Below are 25,766 nucleotides of genomic sequence, written 5' to 3'. Positions count from 1 at the left end.
ACTAGCAGGTTCACTCCTCACAGAACATGGAGCTCCCTAATGAGAAGCTTGGATTCACGGTTCCACCAATAAACTGTAGGAGCTAAACCCCTAAATATTTTGGGAGCTCATGATGAAGGACACTTAATCGTACCCCTTCTAGTATATATATATGCGGCTCTGCCCTCTGCTAACCAAAATCGCAAAGGCACACAGAAAGATAGAGGGGAACAGAAAAGGACAGAGGTAAAGTAAGACAAACTCGTTAAACGAACCTTAAATTAGAAATCAATCTCAAACACCAAACTTGAATTTAACATTAATTCATTACATCCAATGTTCGTTAATTTTGTAAATGTAAGCACAATGTTCTCTCATTGAAAGATGAAAAAGCAAAATTCATAGATTCTCAGAACCAAATGATCTAAGAATGCTTAAACACTGTATCGACTTTTCACTGATCTTTCCCTTTTAGCATCTTCCTGCAATAGGAAAAAAAGGAATCAGTTTAAAGGGGACAGCTAATAATGCAGAAACAAAACGATTCAGAATCGATAGACAACACTCACATGAACGCTATATGAAATCTTGTCAGTAACGTCAATAATATCTTTCCATCTCCTTCCAATGCTCATCTGAAATGTAAGGTAAGCAGGTGCATGCATAATATTAGCAGATGCATGCAGAATAGTAAATCAACGCCAAAGATAAGGGATGCAAGAGATATTAACAACATCCAGAAGTCACAATAGCAGCTTGAAAGCTGACGTAAGTCACGTAAAGGTTGCATTTTCGATAAACTATAACCGAAGATAACAAGTTAAAGGTTTCAATTCTGAACAATTTCAGGATTCAAACATATACCCCCCAAGTCAATACATGTCTTCACAAATTAGCATTCTTAACTTTTTGACATATAACAAAGCTAACTTCTTCCAATGCCTACAACCGTCACTAACACAAAGCAACTCATGGGATACTGTAAGTTCCTATGATTCATGATGCCCGTTTCCAACATAAGTACATATATGATACATGTTGAGAGTTAATTTGGTAACCAAAAGGGTATATATCAGTTGTAATTCTGTTATTAATGTATGAACGTCCACAAAAGAATGTCTAATCTATGTTGTCTAAGGCGCCCACACTTGCATCAGGTGCATTTGACAACATAGTGTCTAATCCATGTTCCTAACATAGTAAAAAGCAAGTGCCGCCCAAACTGTTCATAGATGGCAAGCAATAGCAACCTCCACCAGATCTATTTGTTTAACCTATATGATACTTGGATTTTATGCCTTCAGATCATATTGTCATCTGAAAGTTCAGAGGGACGATTTTGCTATATCCACAATACTTAATACTCACAAACTCAGGACGTAAAACCTCAAATTTAGTAAGAAACCCATCTTTCAAATTCCCATTAAATCATCAGCATGAACAAACAACCCCTTCTCAAAGAAGCTTGACTAAAGCTTAAAACAGATTATGGCGCAAAACAATTTGCCTCCAAAATGGCAAATAAGACCTACTAAACTTGCTGTAGCAGATACGTATTTAAATGAAATAACAGTAAAAACATAGTTCAAAGTTCAGTTTTATAGCATTATGTGTCTCCAACCAAACTACTTTCTTCCCAAGATATTATTCTGAATCTAATCGGCTAGTCAACAAGGCACCCGGGATGCACAGAATGGACATTACAGTGGCAGTTCTATTAACTTATTGCAGGCGCGAAGTTTTAGATAAACCAATTAGTAATCTTTCCTGTGGACATATTTACACGAAATAACAGATTCAAAATTAAGTATCGGCAACCATCAATGTAAAAAGCCAACTATGTGATTCAAACACTTCGCTCCAGTTCCATATGATAAGAAAAAGAAAGGTTGCAATGTCCTAATTTTCAGTCCTGGAATAGATGCACCTATAGACAGATCAGAGAAAATTGAGGTGTTAAATCATAGAAAACGGGTAGGTATAAACCTGAGTCGCTTCATTGGATGCTGTCCTAGTCCAAAGTGCGACCTTGTCCTGCCTCGTTCGCACACTGGCAACAGCACCACAGATTTCATCGCCCTCGTCAAATTGCTCTCCAACCAGAGCCATCAACTACATGGTCAATGATTTCTTATAGTCAGAACCTCGACCAAAAGAATTTGATATAGATCATACATGTGGCTATAAAAGAGATAGAAAGCTTTGATGTTTACAGTTTCTAGCCAAATGGAGTCAAGACTAGCCCTTTTGCATGATACAGACCACTTGCCACCACTAGCACACTCCGGATCTTCCCACTTGGGTTCAACCCCATCTCTGAATAAATGGAAATCAGCATTTCCAACCAACTTGCTAGGCTTAATTATCTGATCATACAAACTGCACGCAAAAAAAGTTGTCTTTCAACTTAGAATAAGAAAGCCGTGACTCCATGTCAAGCGGAAAAAAAAAGAAGAACATATAGGTATTGATTCCAATTGACTAACCAAATAATAATTAACAAAATAACCAATTAACCAAATAAGCATTTGCCTAATTGACCGCATTAGAAGACTGGGAAATGGGAATAGCCACAGATCCACGTCAAATACCTAATTTTGACAAACAAAAAAACTATAATTGCTAAAAGAGACAACGATTCAACAGATAAAATAGTTCATAAACAACAAAACTACAACTAATTACATACAACATACAATACATAATTAAGAATTCTCAGAACAACAAGGTATACTCCAATTAGCAAGTAATGAAATCTTTCACAGGAATCTATAACAAAAATCTCTAACAATGTTAGAGAACAATCAGAATGTTGTCATTAATAAAAACCTAAAATAAATAGACTAATAAAACAAATATTAGATGTAAAAATTCTAGGGATTGAACATGACCTATAAACTCAAAAGTAAAGATTATATACATGGCTAAAATCGCCCAAATTCATAAAATCTGCTGTAGAACTAATGAGATCTTTATTAGGTTAAATTCACTAACTTAAAAATTCTAAAAGAGTTAGAAAAATTACCACCAGAAATCCTCCACAGTGTCAAAGGTAAACACCTTACGAAGAGAACTACCCCAAGCAGCACCTTGTTTAGGTTTGGATTGATTATCACACCACAACGTCCATCTCCTATCTAATCGATTTGGTTTTTTCTCAGCCGCCACTTCTGGTACTGGTGCTACTTCTCCTTCAGTTACTTCAATCTCAGGTTTCACCTCCGCCATTATTGCCGTTTCTTCTATTTTTCAGTTTCAGACCAAAATCGATGAAGAAGAGAAAGAAAGAAAGTAAAAGAGAGCGTCCGTAATCTTCCAAGGGTTTTATACAGCAAGGGTATGGTCCGTATGGAGGGACTTAGAGCAACGGCAGTGGTGCGAGTATAACCAAAGACCAAAGAGAAAGAAAAAGATCAAATTTTGGGTTTAATTTGGTGTGTGACCCTACGGTGGAAAAACTAAATTTGGTCAGACGGACATTATACCAACGCCTGGTGTGGGGCGGAGAGTATACGTTCGTCCGGTGTAGAAAAAAAAAATTAGAAAAAAAAAAGAAAAAAAAGTGGGGCGGAGGTATTATGCCCGCCCCATGCATTTGAAGTTTGTAAAGAGTGGGGCGGAGGTATTAAGCCCGCCCCACACAAAAGATTAAAAAAAAAAAAAGACGGGCGTGCATTATACGTTCGCCTGGTGTGGGGCGTGGACTATACGTCCGCCTGGGGTGGGACGTGGACTATACGTCCGCCTGGTTATGGGGCGTGGACTATATAAACGCCTGACAATATTTGGGTTTGGTCTTGGTCGCAGACCAAATTTGGTCTGGATTTTAGTCTTTGATCAAATTTTGATCGATGGTCCGTCCCACTACGCCTATCAACTGGACACTATATTTGGGTTTAGTCGTCCATTGTGGACGCTCTTAGAGCAACTGCAATGGACGAGTAAACCCAAATTTTCAGTCGAGTGGGCTGGCGTAGTGGGACGGACCATCGATCAAAATTTGATCAAAGAGTAAAATCCAGACCAAATTTGGTCTGCGATCAAGACCAAATCCAAATATAGTCGGGCGTTGATATAATCTCCGCTACACATCGGGCGTTGATATAATCTCCGCCATTCATGGGGCGTTGATATAATGTCCGCTACACAAGGGGCGTTGATATAATGTACGCCTGAAACGGGGCGTTGGTTAAATGTACGCCTGATGGGGCGTTCATAAACTTAACGCGCGAAATGGGGCGTTCATATACTTAACGCCCCACTCCATTTTCAACTTCACAATTTATGAAACTTGCATGGGGCGGGCTTTATACCTCCGCCCCATTTTTTTTTTTTTTTTGTTTCTGAAGCGTATACTATACCAACGCCCCACTCTGGCGTTATCTTTACCAACGCTCCACTCCGGCGTTATCTTTACCAACGCCTGATCCCAGGCGTAATGTTTATCAACGCGCGACCAAATATACTCTTTTCCCACTACGCCACATGACGGACTAAACCCAAATTTGGTCTTTTTTTGTTAGTCTTTGGTCTTTGGTTATACTCGCACCACTGTGGACGCTCTTAGAGCAATTGCAGTGGACGACTATACCCAAATTTTTAGTCGAGTGGGACGGACCATCGATCAAAATTTGATCAAAGAGTAAAACTCAGACCAAATTTGGTCGGCGATCAAGACCAAACCCAAATATAGTCGGGCGTTTATATAATGTACGCCTACACTACGGGCGTTGATATAATCTCCGCCTTTCATCGCGCGTTGGTATACATAACGCCTCTCTTTAGGCATTCATATAATGTACGCCTGTTTAAAAGTTTTTCAAATCTTTCTTTGGGGCGTTATCTTTATCAACGCCCCACTTCTTTTTTTTTTTTTTTTTTTTCTTTAATCTCCCCGCCCAAACTCAGGCGGGATCTTTACAAACGCCCCATTTTAGGCGTTATCTTTATCAACGCCTGATTCCAGGCGTAAGCTTTATCAACGCGCGACCAAATTTACTCTTTCCCCACTGCGTCACACGACGGACTAAACCCAAATTTGGTCTTTTTTTTTAGTCTTTGGTTATACTCGCACCACTGTGGACGCTCTTAGGGAGAGCATAACAATCGGTCAGATCGGTCCCTGTTTTGATTAACCCGTATTATCCCGAGTCTCTTGATTTTACTTCTGGACCCACGTATTTGTTTTTTTTGTTTTTTTTTTTTTGTTGAAAAGGAGAGGTTTATTTATAGGTTCGAAATGTCCAGTGTTGCATAGTTTAGGAATGTAGCATTCCTAGTCTTTACAATCGGGTAGATAAACATAAGAATAATTAATTCTCAATTATAAACACTCACTTCTGACAGACTTGTTCGAAAATATCTTATCCCCTTGATGGTGTCGATGTTCTTGTGAGTTTTGATTCTGTTTACCTACATAGTTTCATCACAATCTTGGTCATTTCTTGATCCTGGTAGAACACAACAGTTATAGCTAGCCCAATAGTTGTTGATGTGGTGGTTGTAGATCCGGAGTGTGAAGGTTTTGACACCTTCTTCAATGACTATCCACAAGAATAGCCTAAGTTTTGATGGATACTTCTTAGTCTGAACCTTGAAGTAATCCCTTGGTGCTGATGATGGTTGTATAGCCGACGGTTTGGCGGATGGGTAGATGTTGCTGCTGTGATGTGGTGTACGGCTCATGTCTCCTCCTTTTGTGAGGACATTCTGTCGTTGTGGATGTAAAACTTCCATAGCTGCGTCCTGTTGTTGATGATCTGCAGAATCTAAACTATTTGTAGTACTACTAACAAAGTTACCTAAAAACATGAAATAAAAATACATAATAGAAAATACTGGTTGGCGATTTTGGTCATTTTCATATTGGTTGGCAAAGTTGCTTCGACCACTATCTTTCTTCCTTGAATTCAGTTGCCTATGATGGAGGTGATACCGTGTTGATCCTCGAACATGAAGATAAACGAAGGCTGGAATGCCTTCTTCTTCAACGACTTTCCACAAGAAAAGCCAAATTTTAAAAGAACCAGTGCCCTGCTTCAAGAAGTTGTTAACCCTAGTTTGGTAAACCAAGTACCCGCCGGAGGTAACAAAACCCGATTTCAGTACAGCTATCATCCCTAGTTGGTAAGCAAAGTACCCGCTGGAGAGACCTGCCATTACGAAAACAGGAGCAAGAGACTGAAGATGGTAGTTGTAGTTGATGGTGATGATGCGGAGCTAAATTGTTGGTATAACACCGAAGTAGTCGAGATTGAACAAAGCCCGCAGGATGACCCCATGATAGTGTATGGGAGAGACCATAACATGAAACTAAACCTAAAGTACCATTGAAGCATGGTGTCCTAGCACCTTCATTTATGTACAAAAAAGGTAGAATTGACCTGACATTACACGTGAGCTCACGCGATATTTGGACTGTCAAAATATGGAGTTTTCTTTGACAGTCCCCCGTGGAATTAATCATTTTGCATGCGGGAGTTGGCTCCATCCAACATCTCGCATTTCTCCACAGAGGGTCTCAACGAACCTCTCTTTAGCGATTAAGAAGTTCCATCCCAGTTGTGGTTACCTTTGACTTGGTTTGATCGGGGTTATACCGGAGCTTTGACTGCTTGTTGCATTGATGATCACCGATTTGACTTTATCATACGAGTATTTGATAGCAGCTCCGTTTAGTAAAGTGTATTTTGAAGCTGGAGTATGGATCATGAAAAGTCGCGCCAGGTGGTCGTTCAATATTCGTCCTACATCCTTCCATGCATAAGTCTCTACGTGTCGTCCAAAAGAATGCATGTTATTTTCTTTATCTGAACCGACAAATGTGACAGAGACAGTCCCCTTTCCCAAAAACAGACATGTCCCCACCAGAGATATTTTAAACCAGATCTGTTGTATATCGGGTTTGAACGGACGTGTCATCCTGAGTGAGGTGTGGTCAGATTCCATAACCCAGTTTGCCCGTGACTCGGCCAAGCTGTTCAGCGGAGGGTGCAATGAAGATGAAGAACGAACTATCTTCTTTCCTATAATACATTTAATCAAGAGTGAATCTTCCTTGGCATATCCAGCGTGGACAACAGTTTTAGTTTGCATTCCCCTTATTTGATTACGATGGAGATCCCTTCCCAAATTTTTCCGACACTCAACGTTCCGTGGATGAACTATTACCCATCGAGATGTTTTCGCTTCCAGTTTTGGTACACAACACTCTTCTCTTTGTTGATTATAAATATTATTCGTCTGATAAAAAAGAAGGGAATTTGTAGCCAAGGCTTTAACCATCTTTGCATGGATCGGTTCAGAGATCCATATGTGGATTCTCTTGAAGGCCAGGGGTTTGAATAACAACCCATCATAGATAAACCGATACATATGAGGATTTATATGATTAAAACAGGAAACCATATTTTTAGGCATTGTTTCTGGTAATACATAGCACCCAGAGTTGATTGATGTTGGTTGTGGTTTCATTAAACAAGGTGCAGTTGAGGCCACTTTTGTGATTGATTTTGGTTTATAAAGGGTTGAGTTGCACCGAGATGAACACATCATAAGCATAAGGTGAATTTCAACTTTGGAGCAGCCAGGGATTGTGAGTATACCTTTTCCGATTCGAAAGATAAAACCATACAGTAAACAAACTAAACTAAAAAAATGGCACAATGCTTTAGAACTAGAGAAAAAAACTTACAGGAGGCAAGGCGGAGGATGATTCCAGGTACTCAACCCAGTTTCCGACTACCGGAAGATTCAGATTTTTGCACTTAATCGACCAAATAACTCTAGAAACTCAAGAGGTATGAAGAATACAATCTACCCGAATACATCAACTGTACAACTAATTCTGTTCAACCGACATCGAATTGAAAACCCATATTGATTTAAGTTTGGATAAATTGATGTTTTTAATAGTGAATCGGTTATAAAATTTTGACTCAGTATTACCCGATTTGCAGAGCTCGTACATTTGTTGCTATAGACATTGGCATGTCGCTTGGACCCACGTATTTGTATATGGGCAACCAATACTCGTGTGCAGAATTTCTTCCGTTGACAAGAAATGCACCAGGTAAAGGTGTAGCTTTCACTGGAATCACCATAATGTGGCCAACCTGGTAATACGTTTAAGCATGTAAGTAGCTCTTCATACAACATGATACAGCAACTTCTTGCTTTATTTTTGCTTTGGTATTTTCTTGATAAAGCATTTGCAATCCAAAACTTGAATGAAGTTGGCCTCTTAAAGATGGAGCAAGTATTTATAGAATAAAAAACAAATTACCCAAAGAGGACCTTGCTGAAATCATCACTGATCTATGAGAAACTGTTGACCAACGAACTACTTATTAATGTACATCCACTGTTACATTACAAAGACATTATTGGCAAAAATAAAAATTACAACAAACTTATTTGATTGATATAGGGCACTCAGTTCCCAGTGCCCCATTTGCTGTCCTGGTTCTCCCAAGCCATTTGTATCTTTCAGTTCTTAAAAAACGTTCCTACGAATATAACCTCGCTAATTGACTTAAATGGGCTCCTCACATGTCGTGAAACAGTCTCCTGATTTGTTCGACAGATGTAGGTAACAGTGTGATTGGACACCGCTTATACCGTGGCCATGCAGATCAAACAAGAACAAAAATATTAAAAAGGCGTTGAAAGACCATCGAGAGAAGAGTGTTGTGAGCAAATTGTGTTAAAATGTAGGAAGGGATTAAAGTTACCTGTGACACGTATCTGAATATGCAGGGATAACAAAAGACAAACCCTGAAACTGCAACCACCGATGGATTTGCACGCTTTTGTGTGCACAAAGGGCAGATCGTTCTATCTTGTGGCAGTGGAATCCCCTCTTCTGCAACCTGTGTATTTTTTATGTCAGACCGTAGTCATCAAAACTTGCCAAGTGAAATAGAGCAACTGGATTACATTTCCATGGAAATTGGTACAACTAAAACACTTATATTTCTAGGCCATATAACTTACTGTAACAGCAAACAGAAGAGGGATAGTTGCACGACTGGTAATTAAGTAAGACCACTGACTCAGGAAAAAAATTTAGGTACAAGCATTTGTAGAAAGCGATTCCATCTGAGTTTGTGGAAGCTTTATATGTGGCATTATCACCGAAGTCAGATAGCAAATAAGTTCACGAAATGAAAACCTTTGGCATACCTTTGGCGGTGGAGGGGGAGGAGGTGGGGGGTAGGCAGTTGGAGCTGACATTCTTTCTGCAGCAGACTGGTACCACCACTCCATCATCTGTAAGTGATTTTGTTTAGCATGTGCGTTATGTTAAAACATTAATCTCCCATTCTGTTCAACACATAATGAAGTACCTAAGCACACAAAAATCTTGTACGCAAATTTGAGGTTATGATGTCACAGTAAATATTATTTAGTCCACATGGTCTTAGACTCTTAGTTTATCAAGGCTACACTTTCAGTAATATGGAACGCTGACCTTGAAAAAGAACACCGCTGCAATAAGACCATTTTTTGCAGTCCAGTGACGTGTACATACAGCTTAGTACCACTCTTTGCACTGCCTGCATGTGAATTTAAACAGCCAATTTTACATGCATAGATGAGAAAGAACTACGTGTTACATATCAGTTGGGGAAAAACAGATAAGCTGATGATCTACCTTAAGCCAGGGAGGACCACGAAGCCTTCCGCGTTCATTACTTCTTATCTTTGATATTCTAGCTGAAGCGTCCATCTACCTTGACATCAAATGCATAAAACACCTAGTAAGTAATTTTGAAATCCTTCGAATTTAAGAAAAATGATACAGAAAATCATTGAGGGCCAAAAAAATAAATGAATAAAACAAAAGTATCTAACGAAGCTGGGAGATAATCAGGTCATGTTGAAACACGGTTTGAAATGTGTAGAATGTCGTAATATGATATTATAGAGATAAACTCCATTCATAAAACATTTGATTACTTTAGCAAATTGCCTGTACTTAACACATTAAGCTGAACTTTTAGTTGTGATTTTGCAAACGAAAGGGTTAGATGATATTGTACCAGCTCCTGTCCTGTTGCACGACAGACATGAACTCCAAGCACATGCAATCCAGGAGAATAGAAACCAGTAGCATCCAACAGATACAAAAGTTGATAAGCAAATGACAAACCTACACCAGTCAATCGCATAGTTTTAGAACAAAGAACAAGAGAAAATATAATACGTATGACACTGAAGAAGTGATCAATCCATCCATCCAACAGCTTATATTTAGTGAAATAATCAAATAAGGCTTTAATCAAAGTTAAAACTGCCAATCAGATTCCTGAAAAAATATCACACTTTGGATTTCAGATTGAACCGTCAGGATAGAAGTTCAAAATCTGCCAGGGTTTCACTCAGCTAATCTGACAAGAAAAAATAGATTAATCAAACCTAATCTTAGTCAAGGTACAGCGGTGAAGGGGTGGCATGATGAGCAGCAAGAAAATATCAGAAATCGCCTAAAATGCTTGCAACTATCTCAAAGTCCAACGTAAAAAGCTAGAGATAGACAAGGGAGAACAAAAAATGCACTAGGTCGAAGGGTTGTGGAATTTAAATTAGTCACTCCATTGTTTATAATTTAGATATTTTTAAGGAAACCTAAGCCAGATGAATTGTAAAATATTACTCGGTAGGAACTGAAATGAATGGGAATCACACGAACATGCACCCAAAAAAAAATAGCACACACACATACACTAGGAACTCAGATGAATGGGAACCTCATGAACATGTGCAAAACAAAATAAAAAATAAAACTAAACACAAATACACATAAATGATCTATCAAGGTAAAGCTTATACAAAAAGGCTTATTAAACAATAAGAGAGGTTTTTGTTGCTATATTAATAAGAGTATCAATCTAAAGCAAATAACTAAATACGAGATAATTGACCTTCGGTTCCAGCGCGTAGCCATGGGTAGCAAGCCCCAACAATAGCCTCAATCTTTTTTCTGATAGTGGACCGCTGTGAGGAAACATTAGATGTTTCACCATCATCTAGATAGTCAACATCATCAAATCTTGTTTCACCAGGTCCCCATAAACTAGCTTGAAGTGTGGCTTCCCTTTCTCTATTGTATATAGAATGCAACTTTGATTTGAAATAAGTCAAAACGACCTAAACCGAAATAGGTTAGTCAAATGATGATGACAGTAAAATTTCTTATTCTAGTGTATCTCAGATGGGTTAGAGGGTTCAAGACTACAGTATCTGTTGATAGTTTAAATACCAAAAGCGATTATTGTACAACCAAAAAATGTTAAGATGGAAAATATAACACCGTCTACTCACATACAGCTCTCCTCAGTGAATTAATTACATTCAACCAAAAGGAGAGTGATACTAACATGTACCACAAATACATTTGTCCACTCAATATGACGTCCTATATTCCTAGTTAGCGTAAACTTCAACCCGGAGAGAAGCTGTTCACATTCTCGAGAAAAGCATGGGCACACTGGACGAATTCTACATTAAAAAGGAGGGGTAATTTGCCCAACCCTTCCTACAATGCAGCCGGAAATTGAAGGCACTGGTCAGACAAGCCAATTAGTAACAAGTTTGGGGGAGTATTATCATCGCACCGACGAGACAACGAGAAACATAAATTCAAAACAGCCAAACACACGACCAAGTAGTTAAAGGCAGAATAAAGATGTACCAGTGTACCAGAAATGCAACTGAAAGAACTCTCTGATGTTTTTTCAATCCAGAATGTCGAATCATTTCTACATTAGATTCTCTCCTTCTCAACCCATACAATGACTCTGAAAAAGAAGCATCTGCCAAACAAATGGATATTTAAGAAGTCAGCCTCACCAGTCGCCACAGGTTAGCTATTAAATAACACTATAACGGCACATCTATCTGGACTGAGGCTAGATGACAGACTAAGACACATTCACAGGACGAGATCCTAGATAGAACCGTCACCGGCCTCACATCCTAAGGACTGAATCTACCTATCTTTCCTAACCGGTATCCCGGTCTAGAAAATAACTTTAACCTAACAGTGTGCATTTCTTTCTTCAAAATTACCTCATAAACTGCACACAATTCATCTCTAGTTCTGTATCAATCATATCTTACTGCAAATTAAATTTCAAGATTATTAAAAATACTATCTCAATTAAAGAAATGAAACAATTTCAACCTATTCAAAAACCTAGTTCTTATATAGTAGTTCACTAATCACATACCAAATTCAGCTGAAAACATTCAAAAATAAAATGATAAAAAACCTAATTTTCAAGAGTACCTGTAGTTCGTAAACTGTGAGTTTCAAGAATCATCATAAGCAAAGCAAAGAACTCATCATCGTAATCCAACACCTTATGAAGAAATGGTCTTCTTACAGCCAAAACCTGCATCCATAAACAAATTTTAAGAAAAGAACACCATATTTTTCGATCCTATCAAAACCATAGAAAATAGATTGAAAGAGACTTAAAAACTAGGGTTTTCTAGGATGCATACGCCAAGGGAATACGTAAGAGCAGCTCTAAGACTAGCAGGGAGTTGTTGAGCTGCAGCCATCTCAAAAAAAGTAGGACGAGTCCCTTGTCCTCCTACTTGAAACAACATCTTTCATCTACTTAGATCTCTTTCTCTGAATCAAACTTGTTTGTGTTTAACAATGCAGAAAATATATAATGGCGGGGGATTTGCAGTTGATGGCTAAGGTGGTGTTTTATATCATAGGTGTGGATTTGTATTTATAACTACACCTCGTTTACACCATATTTATGGCCGGGGAGATGCCGCGAAGCATGGACGAGAGGTCGTATGCAGAAGTGTGCAGGGCCTTAGGCTCATGTGTTCCCATCCATATGCAACCAAGGTTTACCCCCTAACCTATAAATAGAAGCTTAATCCTATGTGATATATGTAATTGTTCTCTAATGTATAACTACTCTCCTTCTCGTGTCTGTCGTATGTTCCATATACGATCATATTAAAACGCGTTATCAGCACGACTCTATCAGGTGCAATTTTTTTGTCGTTCGAAATCGATGATATGAAAAAATTATCTCTGCAACTATCTTTAGTTTTCATAAGATCATCATAGTTTTTCTAAACAAGAATCATTTGTCTTAACTTCTCTAATCATCTTTTGTTCCTTCAACATCATTAAATCCAATCATTTGTAAGTCCATATAATCCTTGTCGTCATCTGGTTTTTATATTTTTATCCAGGTTTTTCAAAACACTGTGTTAGGTTTACTTGTTTAGTCTCTAGATTCATATTTGATTCTTTCTCGAATCGGCATGTGAATCTAATTTAGAATATCTTAATGGAGATTCTTCTCTGTTCATAGTATCATCTTTTTTTCCCCATTATCCATCAACTGTTTTTTTTTTCCAGTTTTTTTTTTCAAAACTGAAGTTCGAACTGCCTATAATTGCTCATAATTGCTCCTCTAATTGGGTTACTACGTTAACCCCTTTAATAGTCATCAAGGATTTCATTTTACTCATTTATGCATTCCCTTTCAACATGTATTCTGAAGACTACCATGTTCATCACCTAGCTACCTTCAAACCCATCTTCTTCTGATCTTCTGAACTAATATGCAAATCTTCTTTCCCAAGAATCATCTGATGCTACCATCAATATTAACACTAACTTCCCGGGAACCAAGTTGAGACAACAAAATTGTCTTATTCTGGAAATCATCTCCCTCAAATCATTCGCGGTTAAATCTGCAAAAAAAATTGGAAAACTACTCAGATTTTTTACGTTTCGGTCTTCACTCATAATACGTATATCATTAAATTTGAATCTCAAGCGGATGCTATTATGATCATCGAGGGAATCCCATGGATAATCAAAGATGACCTCTATTCCCTTGAAAGATGTATTCCAAACTAATTCCCTGATGAATACAAATTTGAAACCGTTAAGTTGGGTATCCAAATACATGGATTACCAGTGGAGAATCTATGCTTTCTATTTGTGTATGATTTAATTTCACTACTCGACATATTACAACTTATGAATGTACTTCTTGGGGAAAATTTGTTGGGACTAGAACACACATTGTCATTGATCGTCCTCTTCCAAAACTCATTGCCTTCCCACTTCCAGGTAAACCAGATTATTCCCTTGAATTGAGGTATGAACGTCTCCCTAGATTCTGCTTATTTTGTGGTTTAATTGGTCATTGATGAAGATTGATCGCTGTCGTATGCGACAAAAATAATTCACTTTCTCACTCAACTAAATTTAAATGAAGTATGTGGTATGAAAGAGTTCGTTCCCACATAGAGGCTTTTGTTGTTATAAAATTTCAGTTTCTTAGTAACTAATGGGGGGATTTTTGTTTTAGAAAAGCAATAAATATGAAAGTAATCAATAAGAGGAAGATATTGGTCATGGGATAGTATCATTCGCAAACATGTATTTTCATTAATGACTAGAATTGGTATTTTAATCTCTCATTTACTAAAAGTCCTAGGATACCTTGATCGCAAGTATATCCCGCTAATTCTCTAATTTCACCACAACCACATTAAAAGATGTATATGTGAATTCTTCCTAGAAAGTAACCTAAAGTGTAAAAGCACAATTAAGTTTAACTCCATAAAAGCACTAAGTTATATGGAATAAGACTAATCAGGGCAATCAAACGTGTAAAAGCACTAATTCAATTTAACCAAGTGCTAGAGCATTGCTCGGTCTACCTCGCATGCGTTGTTATCTCAAGCATGTTTGTCAATGTTAGTGATCAAAACTATAAGTCTTGATTTCTAATCTACTATAGCTAAGGTCTCGGACTAGGATAAAAAATGTAGTTGAGCTCAAGAACTCCATGGCAATCATCATACTAGACGAAGGACTACTCAAGGAACCGGTGGATCTTCATCGACTAAAAGGTATGTGGAGACTTGAACTTATCTATCACTCAAAAGTCTATTTATCTCCTATCTTGAGACAAAAGTTGTTTTTGCTATATAGACTTAGATTATACACATTTGCTATTTCGAGCCGAGTTTATCTCGCCTATCTATTTCTCAAAATATGTGTTGGTAAGCTTTCGCTTTAGCCAAGTTCATCTTTACCTAGTGACGAAAGTCATGACAAGTTTCAGTCACTTTGAAAATTGCTTACTTTGACGAAAAATAGTTTGTTAATAACAACTATAGAATATCAACGTCCTCTAGGAATGTTTCAATGATTGAAATGAGAGTTTAGATTATATAACCATTGGAGGATATAAGCACTGTTGTGGAAACACATATATGTATAAGTCCTTATTACTTGAACCGAAGTTTGCGAACTTTGTTGATCAAGAGAACAAGAATGGTGTCGTGAGCCAAGTCCGCGAACTCAGTTCGCGAACTGGCGGAAGTTCTCGACCTGAGAAATTATGCTGGAGTTTGTGAACTCCGTCCAGGAACTTAAGTCTGCGAACCCAGTCCGCGAACTTGAGTAGGTTATATCTAAAAACGATGTTTGTGAACTTATTCATATATAAACTAAGGAATGCAAATTGCAAACCGTGGCTATATATTTCATGAACCGATTCGAGTGAATCAAATTTTTTTTGCTTCAATTGCGTCTTGTTTAGTTACATAAGATTTTCTTGCAATTGAACAACTCTCTAACTAGTTCATTTGAATCACTTGAACTAGTTATAGTGAAGAAGAATATGGTTGATATGAAAGTGATCATATGGCTAACCACTTGGTTGACTATTGTTGAACTAACAAATGTACAAGTTTGGGTACGGTTACACAAGCCTAGAAACGTGCATTTCATTTGTGCGTAACAATCTAGTTTTCGATCTAACGGTTGAAAGATATTAGCTTGAATCTAATCAGGTTTTCATCTAACGGTGAATATTGAATGTTTTGTTACCAAGCTAACATTGATTGCAAACCCTGATTTGAAAGACTATATAAGGGAGAACTCTAGCAACTGGGAAGCCTAATCCCCACACCTTCTGTGTGATACTAGTTGTGCTAAGCTAGAGTCGATTCTCCTTTAACCTTTGGTTTCTTCTTCTAAACCAGGTTAACGACTTAAAGACTTCATTAGGATTGTGAAGCCAGACCGATACTACTTTCTTGTAGTTGTGTGATCTGATCTTGATTTTTCTATCGTACGAGTACAATTGTAATAATTGGCTTGAGATTGATATCTCCGATAGGCAAGATGTAGAAGAAATCACACACACTTCATCTCATCGTTTGTGATTCCGCAATATTTTTTTTCGCTGCGTCGATTAAGATTATTGTGAGGTGATTGATAATACTAGGTTGTTCTTCGGAAATATAAGTCCGGTTTATCAATTGGTTCATGTTCACCTTGATTTATCAAAATATGAAACAAAACTTGTAGGTATATTCGTGGGAGACGGATTTATCTATTACCGTAGACTTTTTTGTGTGATACAGATTTGTTTATTAAAGTCTTCGACTTTGGGTCGTAGCAACTCTTAGTTGTGGGTGAGATCATCTAAGGGAATCAAGTACGTAGCATCCTGCTGGGATCAGAGACGTAGGAGCATAACTGTACCTTGGATCAGTGTGAGATTGATTGGGGTTCAACTACAGTCCAGACTGAAGTTAATTTGGAGTAGGCTAGTGTCTGTAGCGGCTTAATACAGTGTGTGTTCAAACTGGACTAGGTCCCGGGGTTTTCTGCATTTGCGGTTTCCTCGTTAACAAAATTCTGGTGTCTGTGTTATTTCTTTTCCGCATTATATTTGTTATATAATTGAAATATCACAGGTTGTGCGTTTTTCAATCAATTAGAATATTTGACCTTTTGGTTGTTGATATAAATTGATTGACACTTGGATATTGGTCTTTGGTACCATCCAAATTATCTCTCTAGTATTTGATAAAGAATCGCAGATTTTTTTTTGCTTGAGTATATATCAAATTGAGAGATAGATTTATAAACTCTTTGATATACTTTTTTATCTAGATTGAGTCTGACTGTCTAGTTGATTCTCTAGAAAGTATATTGGAGTTTGTCCATACAGATTGCTAAGCGAAATATTAGGCGTGGTTGTTGTACCCCCACTTTTTCAATTGGTATCAGAGCAGGCAAACACGTTTAAGACCTTACAAGTCTGTGTTTGTAGCGATCTGACTCTATGGACAGAGGTGATATCTCAATTAACGTACCACCAGTCTTCGATGGCTCTAATTATTTATGGTGGAAAATTGCTATGCGAGCTTTTCTTCAAGCACGTGATTTTCAATCATGGGAATTTGTTGTTAATGGCTATAATGCTCCCGTCGTAGCAGTGGGAGATGTAAACGTTCCCAAGGATATTGGTGAATATACCCCTGCCGAGATAAATGTTGCAAAGCAAAATTCCGACGGTTTGAATGCTATTACCCCAAATCTTCAGCACCATGTGTCAAATTGCACGAGGTCTAAAGATGCGTGGGATATCTTAGAAACCGTATTCGAAGGTAAATCCAGTGAAAAGGAAGCTAGGCTTGAAAACCTTAATTCTGATTGGGAAAACCTTCGTATGGCAGATGAAGATACATTTGATGAGTTTAATCAAAGAGTGTCTGAAATTGTTAATGCATCTTTTTCATTGGCTAAGACTATTCCTGAAAAGGACATTGTGATGAAAATTCTCAGATCGCTTCCATCTAGATACGACTCTAAGAAGCATGCCATCGTTGAGGGAAATAACCTTGATAATCTCTCCAGAAATACACTAGTTGGGAAGCTTGAAATCTTTGATCAAGAACATTCATCCAAAACTAAGGATGTTGCGTTCAAATCACAAAAGGACACTAAATTACTTGATAAGAGTAAAAAGTGTATATCTCTGAAGATGATCACTCTGAGACAGATTCATCAGATGAAGGTCTTGAAAAATCAGTCTCGATGATCACAAGACAGTTTAGGGATCTTCTGTTGAAGAGAAGTAAACGGTTCTCCAGAGTTAAGCCTAAAGCATCAGTTGAACCTCATAATCGTATTCCTCCTAAAAACAGGGAAACAGATCAAACTAATGAGGAGGATATGCCTCAGTGCTTTAAGTGTAAGAGATTTGGTCATTTTGCAAACGAGTGCCAAAATCATAGAAAATACACAGGGAACAAAGGTCTCGCTGCAACTCTTGATGAAATGTCTGACAACTATGATTCCAATGAAGAAGAGAAATCAAGTGTTGCACTTCTTGGTGAAAATATTGATTTTGATAAATGTAGCAATACATACATCAATATCGATATTCTTTCAGAAGAAAATCCAACTAATCTGGAAGAAAAAATTGACCCATTTCTTGGAAACTCTGTTTGTAATGTTTTAGGTTCCACCATGTTTCTAGCTGCGTGTACATCTCAGAAGCTTGACTTTTATCCCAGTTTGACGTGATCGTATTGTTCTCTAAAGGGTCATGAACTTTCAAGGTGTTACAAGTACAAACACCAATTGAGGCACGTTGACAAACCTCAACGAAGAGCAAATCAATTAGCAAATAAGCTTAAACTTGCTCAGAAGACCGCTGAGGGATGTAGAATTTTCTCTTCATCTAAGAAGTTAGTTTCCAAGGATAAACCAAGACCATTAGAGAAGAAAGTATGGTCGAGTCTTTTTGATAGACAGAGGTCTGTGGATTCCTCTCAAGAGGAAAATGGTGGACAAATTGTTGTTCACTAAAACGCAACTGGATTGTGTTATTTTGGAAATCTTGTCTCATGTGCCTGATCAAAAGAGACAATTGATTTTGTACCTCTCAGGCTTTAGGAAAAGTTTTTTTTTTCTTTTCTTAGTTTTGTTCTTCCCTGTCTATCAACAAAGGAGGGTTATTATCAACAATTCTACTCTTTATAGGGTTGTGAGTTGGACGTGTACGAACCTGTTTAAAGGTTTTGAAACCCTACATTCCTTTTTCCTTCCTCAAAACCTCTTTTTATCTCAAGACTACTTGTTGAGTTCAATTTGTGATCTCCTCTCACAAACCCATACGTTATGGATACTCCAAGCATAATGTCTTCTGATGGAAAGGATGTTAATATGATTGTTAAGCCATCAATCATGAAGGGAAAATAGAAATCTCTGTTATCTCCTACCTTGAAAAGAAAGAGAAGGAATGTGAGGAAGCCAAGAGCCGTTCCTTCAAACTCTCAGAAGTTTTCTGATGTTTTTGAAGAGTTGAAGGAGATGTGAAAGGAGATTCAACAAATAAAGGCTTTTGTGTATAAGACTCATGAGATTCAGAAGGCCCTGGTTCGACATCATCATCCAAGAAGGTTTATTGATATAAACTCCTACCTTAATGAACCTTATGTCCCAGTGGCTGTTGATGACAAGGAGTTCGGGGACGATAAAGAATTCTTCAAAGGTCTTATTGCCTAGTAAATCTTCTATTTTTCTTGTTTTGTTTAGAAGAATAACTAGAGTTTGGAATAGCCATTATTGTGATTACACATAGCTATGTCCAACGTTTTCATCTTCATGTTTTTTTAGATTTATTGGTTTAAATTCTAAATTTGTTTGGAAGATGATTTTTGCAGTATTAATCTTTATGGTTTTATATATTGTAATATTGTTATGGGATATGTGTGTTTACGTCCGTGAACTATGATTGTCCCATACCTTGTCAAAAGTAAAGTCTTTCGTATGTCGATATGCATGTATTGATAACATAATGAATAGACTTTTGACAAACACAAAAGTTAAGCCTATTATGTCAATTATTGATGGAAGATAGGTTAAAATATTTTGTTTGCAAGGATTATGTCTATTGAATGTCGTTATGCGAATAGTGATGGAAAATAGAATGAATCCTTGTGTATTCCGCAGTATTGATCTTTCCTGATCCATATTTTTATGTATTACTGTGAGGCTTCGTAAAGTGTCTTATGTTGAGCGCTAAAACGGCCAAGTTGATTATTTTTATGATTAGCTTAGTTGTTGTTCCACGAGATATTTTATGTCAAGCATATTCAACTAAATTAATCATCTTGTTTGGTTATTTAGTTGTTGTTTCGTAAGTTTTCTTATGATGAGCATGACCAATTAAATTGATTACTTTTGTGATTAGTTTGGTTGTGTATTTCGATTAAATTAATCATGGGTTCTCTTGTGGTTAATTTAATTGAGTATTTTGGATTCAAATTCATACTTGTATTTGATTTGTTATGTCCAAAAAAATCCTTCTTTTCTTTTGAAATTAAGGTCACTCTTGTTGTTCCTTTGGGAATGACATATTATGGGGGAGAGTTCTTAATTGAACTTGTGCTTAATTTCCAAATCTTTGTGGGGAGTGCGGTTGTGGAATATTATAGGGGTTATCTTGTATCTTTATAAACTCCTTGATGAATGCATTTAGCTTCGGCTTTATGATTGCATCTAAATAAGATGATATGTGTGACTACTCGTTTTCTCGTAGCCTACGTGATGTGTACATCTCAAAGGATCTGATACTAAGGAGTATCGATACCTCTGTTGAACTGATTAAGCTAAGAAATAAATTGTATCTAAGATCACAATAATAACAAAGAACATAAGAGTAATGTAAAAGCCTCTAAGTTATCATGAGATACAAGATGTAACGTGGTTCGACATTTTTCTACGTCCACGGGGTAATGAGTGATAGAATCGTATTAAGTATGTGGTGGTTACAAATATCTTAAATGCTTCCCAAAGTAATAGAGAGAACTCAAGTTGAAATAACTACTTAAGTTCTAAACATTAAAGAGGTATAAGCTTAAGACTAGATCTTCTCTCCTAGATATTGAATGCCCTTAATTTGTTGGTGAAGCTTGGTATTTATAGCCCCTTCTGCTCCTGGTATATATTTGCTGCCTCTGGGTCCATCGTCTGCTGATATACCTTTCGTACCAGTGGTACCTTCGTCCACCGCATGCTTCTCCAGTTGTATCTCGCCACCTCAGCTGACCCATGTTCCTTTGGAAACTACCCAGCCTCAGTGCGCGTTGTACCTTCGTTCACCGCTTGCTTCCGCCAATCGGGTTCTGACACGCTTCCTCTCTCCACGTGCTTTGACTCATGCGTGTAGATAAGAATCAGAGCATTTAATGCTGATTGTATGCGTCATCTACCTCTGTCCCTTTGCCAGCTGACCCTATGTAGACTAGCCTTTTTCTTCCTTTATCTTGACTGTTCACGTCCTTTCTCTTGGGATGATATAAAGCATATCTGCGGAGGTATCCCTTGCTACTCAAGCTCCTCTGTCTAGCGAAGGCTATACAGTTTTAGACACGTATGTGGCCACTAAGATCGTGACACGTGCTCTGCAAAATATTGGTATTCACAGTTTGACCCTTTTCTTTCATCTTCTGCCGTTTGGTAGAAGTGGAAGGAAACTTCCGTTACGCCGCCAATTTTGCACGTACGATTGGGTGGCCCTACATGTCTTTTCATGCAATAACTTCCCCTTGAATTTCGGGACATCCAATTTTTTTTGGATTTTCCAGCCACATATAATAGGAGAACAAAGAGAAGGGAATTTTATTAACTCCCTTTCCTTCTTTTCTTCCGAAATGTCGATGTCCATCACTTTCGTGGAGATGTTCTTATGTTGTTAACTGCTCTTCCTCCTGTTTTCTTCTTCGATTCTCCTCATAAGTTGGCTTCACTGTGTCGATCGTACAAGTAAGTGATACTCACTTTCGATCATGATTTTCTTCTTGTAGTTATTGTTATACTTGCATGTGAGAATTTTCACTCGTTCTTAACTGCTTGTGATGATTGGGAACTTGGGTTTTGTTCAAATTTGGCTTTTGATGTTAATTTTGCCATAATTGTTTCTTCGCCTGCCAGTTTGGTCGTGTGATCAAAGATTTTCGCTTTTGCGTCATGATATGTTCAAACAGGTCTTTTTGGTTGGTTTATAAAACCTATGACCAAATTTCCCGTTTCTGCCCCTTTATTTGCCTTTTGGAGGTACTGTAATTTTTCTATCGCCGTTGCTGATAACGAAGTTTTTCCTGATGGTGTTAGGTATAATGAGGCTTCCGAAGAAACCTACGCGTAAAGGGCCGAGGGTGTCTTCGTCGACTGATCCTCCTTCGCAGATGGATCATCCTGATGCTACCCCCTCCTCCTGAGGATACTGACGTGCCTGCGATTGCTGATATATCTACGGTTGCTGAGGAGGCCACGGAGTCTGGGGCTGAAGAGTTTGATATTGAAGATCTTCCTCCTCCTTCTCCTCATTATGAGCCGCAGAGTCTTCAATTACGTGACAAAGATGGCTACGGTCACTTGTCCCTTGTTGAGATTGCAAAGAACTTTCGCCTTCACAAGTTTGAGATCTTTTTTGTTAACGGCCCTGATGTCCTCACCGAGTCTCTCATTCGAGATTTTCCTTACGATGAGAACAACCTTTTGATTAGTGTTGGTCAGCTGGCCGCTGGTATGTTTCTTCCTCTTTATAGTAGAAAGGATTCTTTCTATTATGATGTCTTATCCGCTAGGGATGACCCGGCGAACAAGAATCAAGTTCGAGGAATCTATCAGTATACTGGTAGTTACTGGCGTGCCCTTCGTGAATGTTGGTACCGTAGTAGGGGCAAGACCACCTTGGAGTCTTATGATCCCTTTTCTGAGGGGAGATCTAAGCGAGAAGACTACTCCCGCCAACTTCAATGCCACCTATGCTGATGCTATTCAAAATACTAATCTTCTTCCTTGGATCCTTGGCCCTCGTCGCATCCATGTTACTGCTAGGCAAATTAGGGAAGGTAACAACCTTCGTTTGCTGGAGGAAATTGACAAGACCGGTTTGACTACGATCCCATACTCTGCTAGGCTGTCTCTGCCAAAGTCTGACCGCATTAGTCTTGATCATGATGACCGTTGGGCTCGTACTCCCCTTCGTGTGGTTGGTCCTTGGGCCTATGGTTTTACTACTGCGGACCCTTCGGTTCCTCTCTCAGCTCTTTCGCTTCCTGAGAAGTATGATGGTTATCAGCCTTGGGTTTTCAATCCTGCTGCTTCTCACGAGGTACCCTTGTTGTATCGTTTTTGTCCTGATTAGATATCTTCGTCTGCTATGGTATCTTGCTAACTTTAGCGTCTTTATTTTGATGGCTTCCAGTCTGCCCCTGCTTCTTCTGCTGGGACTGCTCAAGGTTCTGCTGGTAATTTCGTGGCCACCAGGACTAGGAAGAGGAAGGCTTCGTCTGGTACACCTGCGGAGGTAAGGATCATACCTTTGTGTTTATATATTCCTTAGTACCTTGACCCTGATTCTTAGCTGTCGCATATGTTTCTTTGCAGTCTTCTCAGAGGAAGGGAAAGCTGAAGATCATGGTTGATCTTGATGCCTTGGATGATGACCCTAAGGCCACCGTTGAGGAACCTGTTGACGAAGATATGGAGGATATCGAGGATACTGGCTTTAGTCCTCACTTGGATGACATTGAAGAGGATTTTGCTAAGGATAACCCTAGCCCAGTCCGAGCTGCTTCCGTTGAGGGTGAGAACCTCCCTGCTGGTGCCGGTCCTCAGTTGATCGAGCATGTTAGTATTCAAGCGCCTGCGCCTACGTTTTCTTTGAAGATGCCTTCGCTTTCTGCTCCCTGCAAGTCTTTGCCCACCGTTTCTGCTACTGTTGGAGCTGTCGTTGTAGCTTCGAAGAGCCTTCCTTCGTCTCCCGCTACTTCCCTCCAATCTAGCGGTTCATTTGCTAAGGCTGTTACCCCTTCGGCGAGGGATGGTAGCTCAGATTCTCAGCAGAAAAAGAAGGTTGTGATTTCACTAGCCAGCTTCTCCTTCGATGCTGCTCCTGCTTCACTAGGGAGTGCTCGGTCTGTTTCTACTGCCCCTGCTAGCAAATCTGTTGGAGTTCCACCTTCGTCACCAGACTGGGCCATACTGGGAAATCTTCCTTCTGCTGGTGATATAGATTTGGGCGGCTATCAGGCTATTCCTTCCGTTCCTAGAGCTTCCACCATGCCATCCCTCTGTCGTGGTGAGGTTTCAGCTGTCGTGCCCCTTGCTCGCGTGCAAACGAATGAGGGTGCAGTTGCTGAGTCTAGCCAAGGTCGAATGTCGGAGAGCTTGAGATTAGGTAGCTCTGATGATGCTATTCTTGAGGCCATCCTTCGTAATTCCAAGGGTCCCTTTGCTGTTGGAGTTGACCATCATCATCTTGGTAGTTCTTTTGAGATAGCTTCGCAGTTGGATATCTTGTCTGCTCAGTACCGTGCTGCCAAAGACTTATTCTTTGATCCTGATTGTCTTCGCTCTATTCAAAGCTTTGGTGAGATCCGCTGGGGTAATATTCAATAAATGGAAGCTTTTATGGATACCTATGCCAGATTTCTCCCTCGTCTCTCAGCATTCTCGGTAAGTGATTCTTACTTTGTCGCCTTTCTTCTCGATTTACTCCCTCGCATGCTCTCATACTGCCTTGTTTGTAGCTCTGCAAGCAAATCGATGTTAGTTATACTTTGTTTAAGGTATATTGGGCTAAGTGTACTCATCTGAGTGCCCTGCTGGAGCATGCTCGTCAAGACTATTCCCTTGCTATTGCTCAGCAGCCTTTGTCTAGTGATGCTGCTTCAATTGCTAGGATATCTTCGTTGGAGGGTGACCTGAGGATGACGCAGAGGTCTCTGGAAGCTTGTTTATTGGCTCTTGAAAGAGCTAATAACGCTTCTAAGGTTGCCGAGTAGGGTCGTAAAGCTGCTGATTCTGCCTTAGCCACTGAGTCCTCCAAATCTATTGGTCAGTTTTTTCCTTCTCCTTAGCTTGTTTCTTTACTTTGTGGTTGCTTGGTTCTGAGACAACCTTCGTCTGCCAGCCAGTAGTTCTAGTGAACTTAGATATCTCCAAGATCAAGTGTCTAAGCTAACCTCCGACGTCTGGTATTACCAAAAGAAGTCTGATAGTTTGATGAATGTGACCGTTCATAATGAGGCCAAGCTTTCCCTTGAGTCTGCCCCTAATGCTGATTTAGTGAAGCAGATGGTTGCGCTTCCTAAGGAGTGTGACGAAGCCCTTAGATGGAAAGAAGGTCTTATTTTAAAGAAAAAGGGGGATATTTCCTTAGTTGAGAAACGTCTCTCTGCTCAAGAAGTTATTCGTAAGAAATATCATGCTGTTTTTGAAGATGCTTGCGCTTCTTTAGCCAAGGTCACTGCAGAGCGTAATGTATTAACCTTCGAGGTCTGCTCCCTTAAGAACAAACTTGTCGACGCCGGCTCCGTGCCTTCTTCTATGTCTCATGCATCCTTAGTAAAAAGATTTGAAGTGTTAGAGAATGTGTACCGAGCTTTATCTTCTGAGAATGCGTCGCTCCGCATTGATGTTGACGATCTTCGGACTAAAAGGGATACCCTTTTGGATGATCTTGATACGGCTGCGGTGGACCTTGCTGAAGCTCAGCATAGTTTAGAAGAGTCCCATATCCATGCCGGAGGTAGCTTAGTATGACTATTCCCTTCTAGTATTCCTCGTATCTTTAGTTGCTTTGCATCGTCTCTAATATCCTTCGTATCCGTAGGTCTCCAAGAGCAGTTGGTGGGTGCAAATGCTAAGATCAGCAACCTCGAGTCAGATATCCCAGTTGGAAATATCTCGCCAGTTTGATGTTGCTGCTAAATTTAAGGCTGAGGCTCTTCACCGAGCTAACGATCAACTCGGTGCTTAGCTTAGGGAGCTTCATCAGAAGTCGGCTTCTGATCTGTCAGCTCAGGCTTCTGAGATGGAGGCTCGGTTTAAGCGTTCTTCCATCGATTATATCAACAATGCTTTTGTAGAGGCTGAGCTCCAAGCGGAGGGTGTCACCTTTCCTCGT

At 39.1% G+C, this 25,766-nt stretch overlaps 1 protein-coding gene and 1 pseudogene across 1 annotated transcript; both read right to left on the bottom strand.

Annotated features, from left to right (window-relative positions):
- Positions 1-231: 231 nt before the first annotated feature.
- Positions 232-3,322, bottom strand: LOC113318251 (eukaryotic translation initiation factor-like). Its single transcript, XM_026566385.1, has 5 exons — positions 3,005-3,322; positions 2,193-2,358; positions 1,966-2,091; positions 549-614; positions 232-461 (listed from the first exon to the last, which is right to left on the bottom strand). Exons 1-5 carry the CDS (start codon positions 3,205-3,207, stop codon positions 414-416), a joined length of 609 nt encoding a protein of 202 aa, XP_026422170.1. The 5' UTR covers positions 3,208-3,322; the 3' UTR covers positions 232-413.
- Positions 3,323-8,239: 4,917 nt separating this feature from the next.
- LOC113315126 lies at positions 8,240-12,659 on the bottom strand (annotated as a pseudogene).
- Between the last annotated feature and the right edge of the window lie 13,107 nt (positions 12,660-25,766).

The sequence above is a fragment of the Papaver somniferum genome, chromosome 10 (assembly GCF_003573695.1).
Source record: "Papaver somniferum cultivar HN1 chromosome 10, ASM357369v1, whole genome shotgun sequence".
NCBI classification, from domain to species: Eukaryota; Viridiplantae; Streptophyta; class Magnoliopsida; order Ranunculales; family Papaveraceae; genus Papaver; species Papaver somniferum.
The sequence above is the reverse complement of the archived record's forward strand: the minus strand, read 5'-3'. Positions and strand labels throughout refer to the sequence as shown.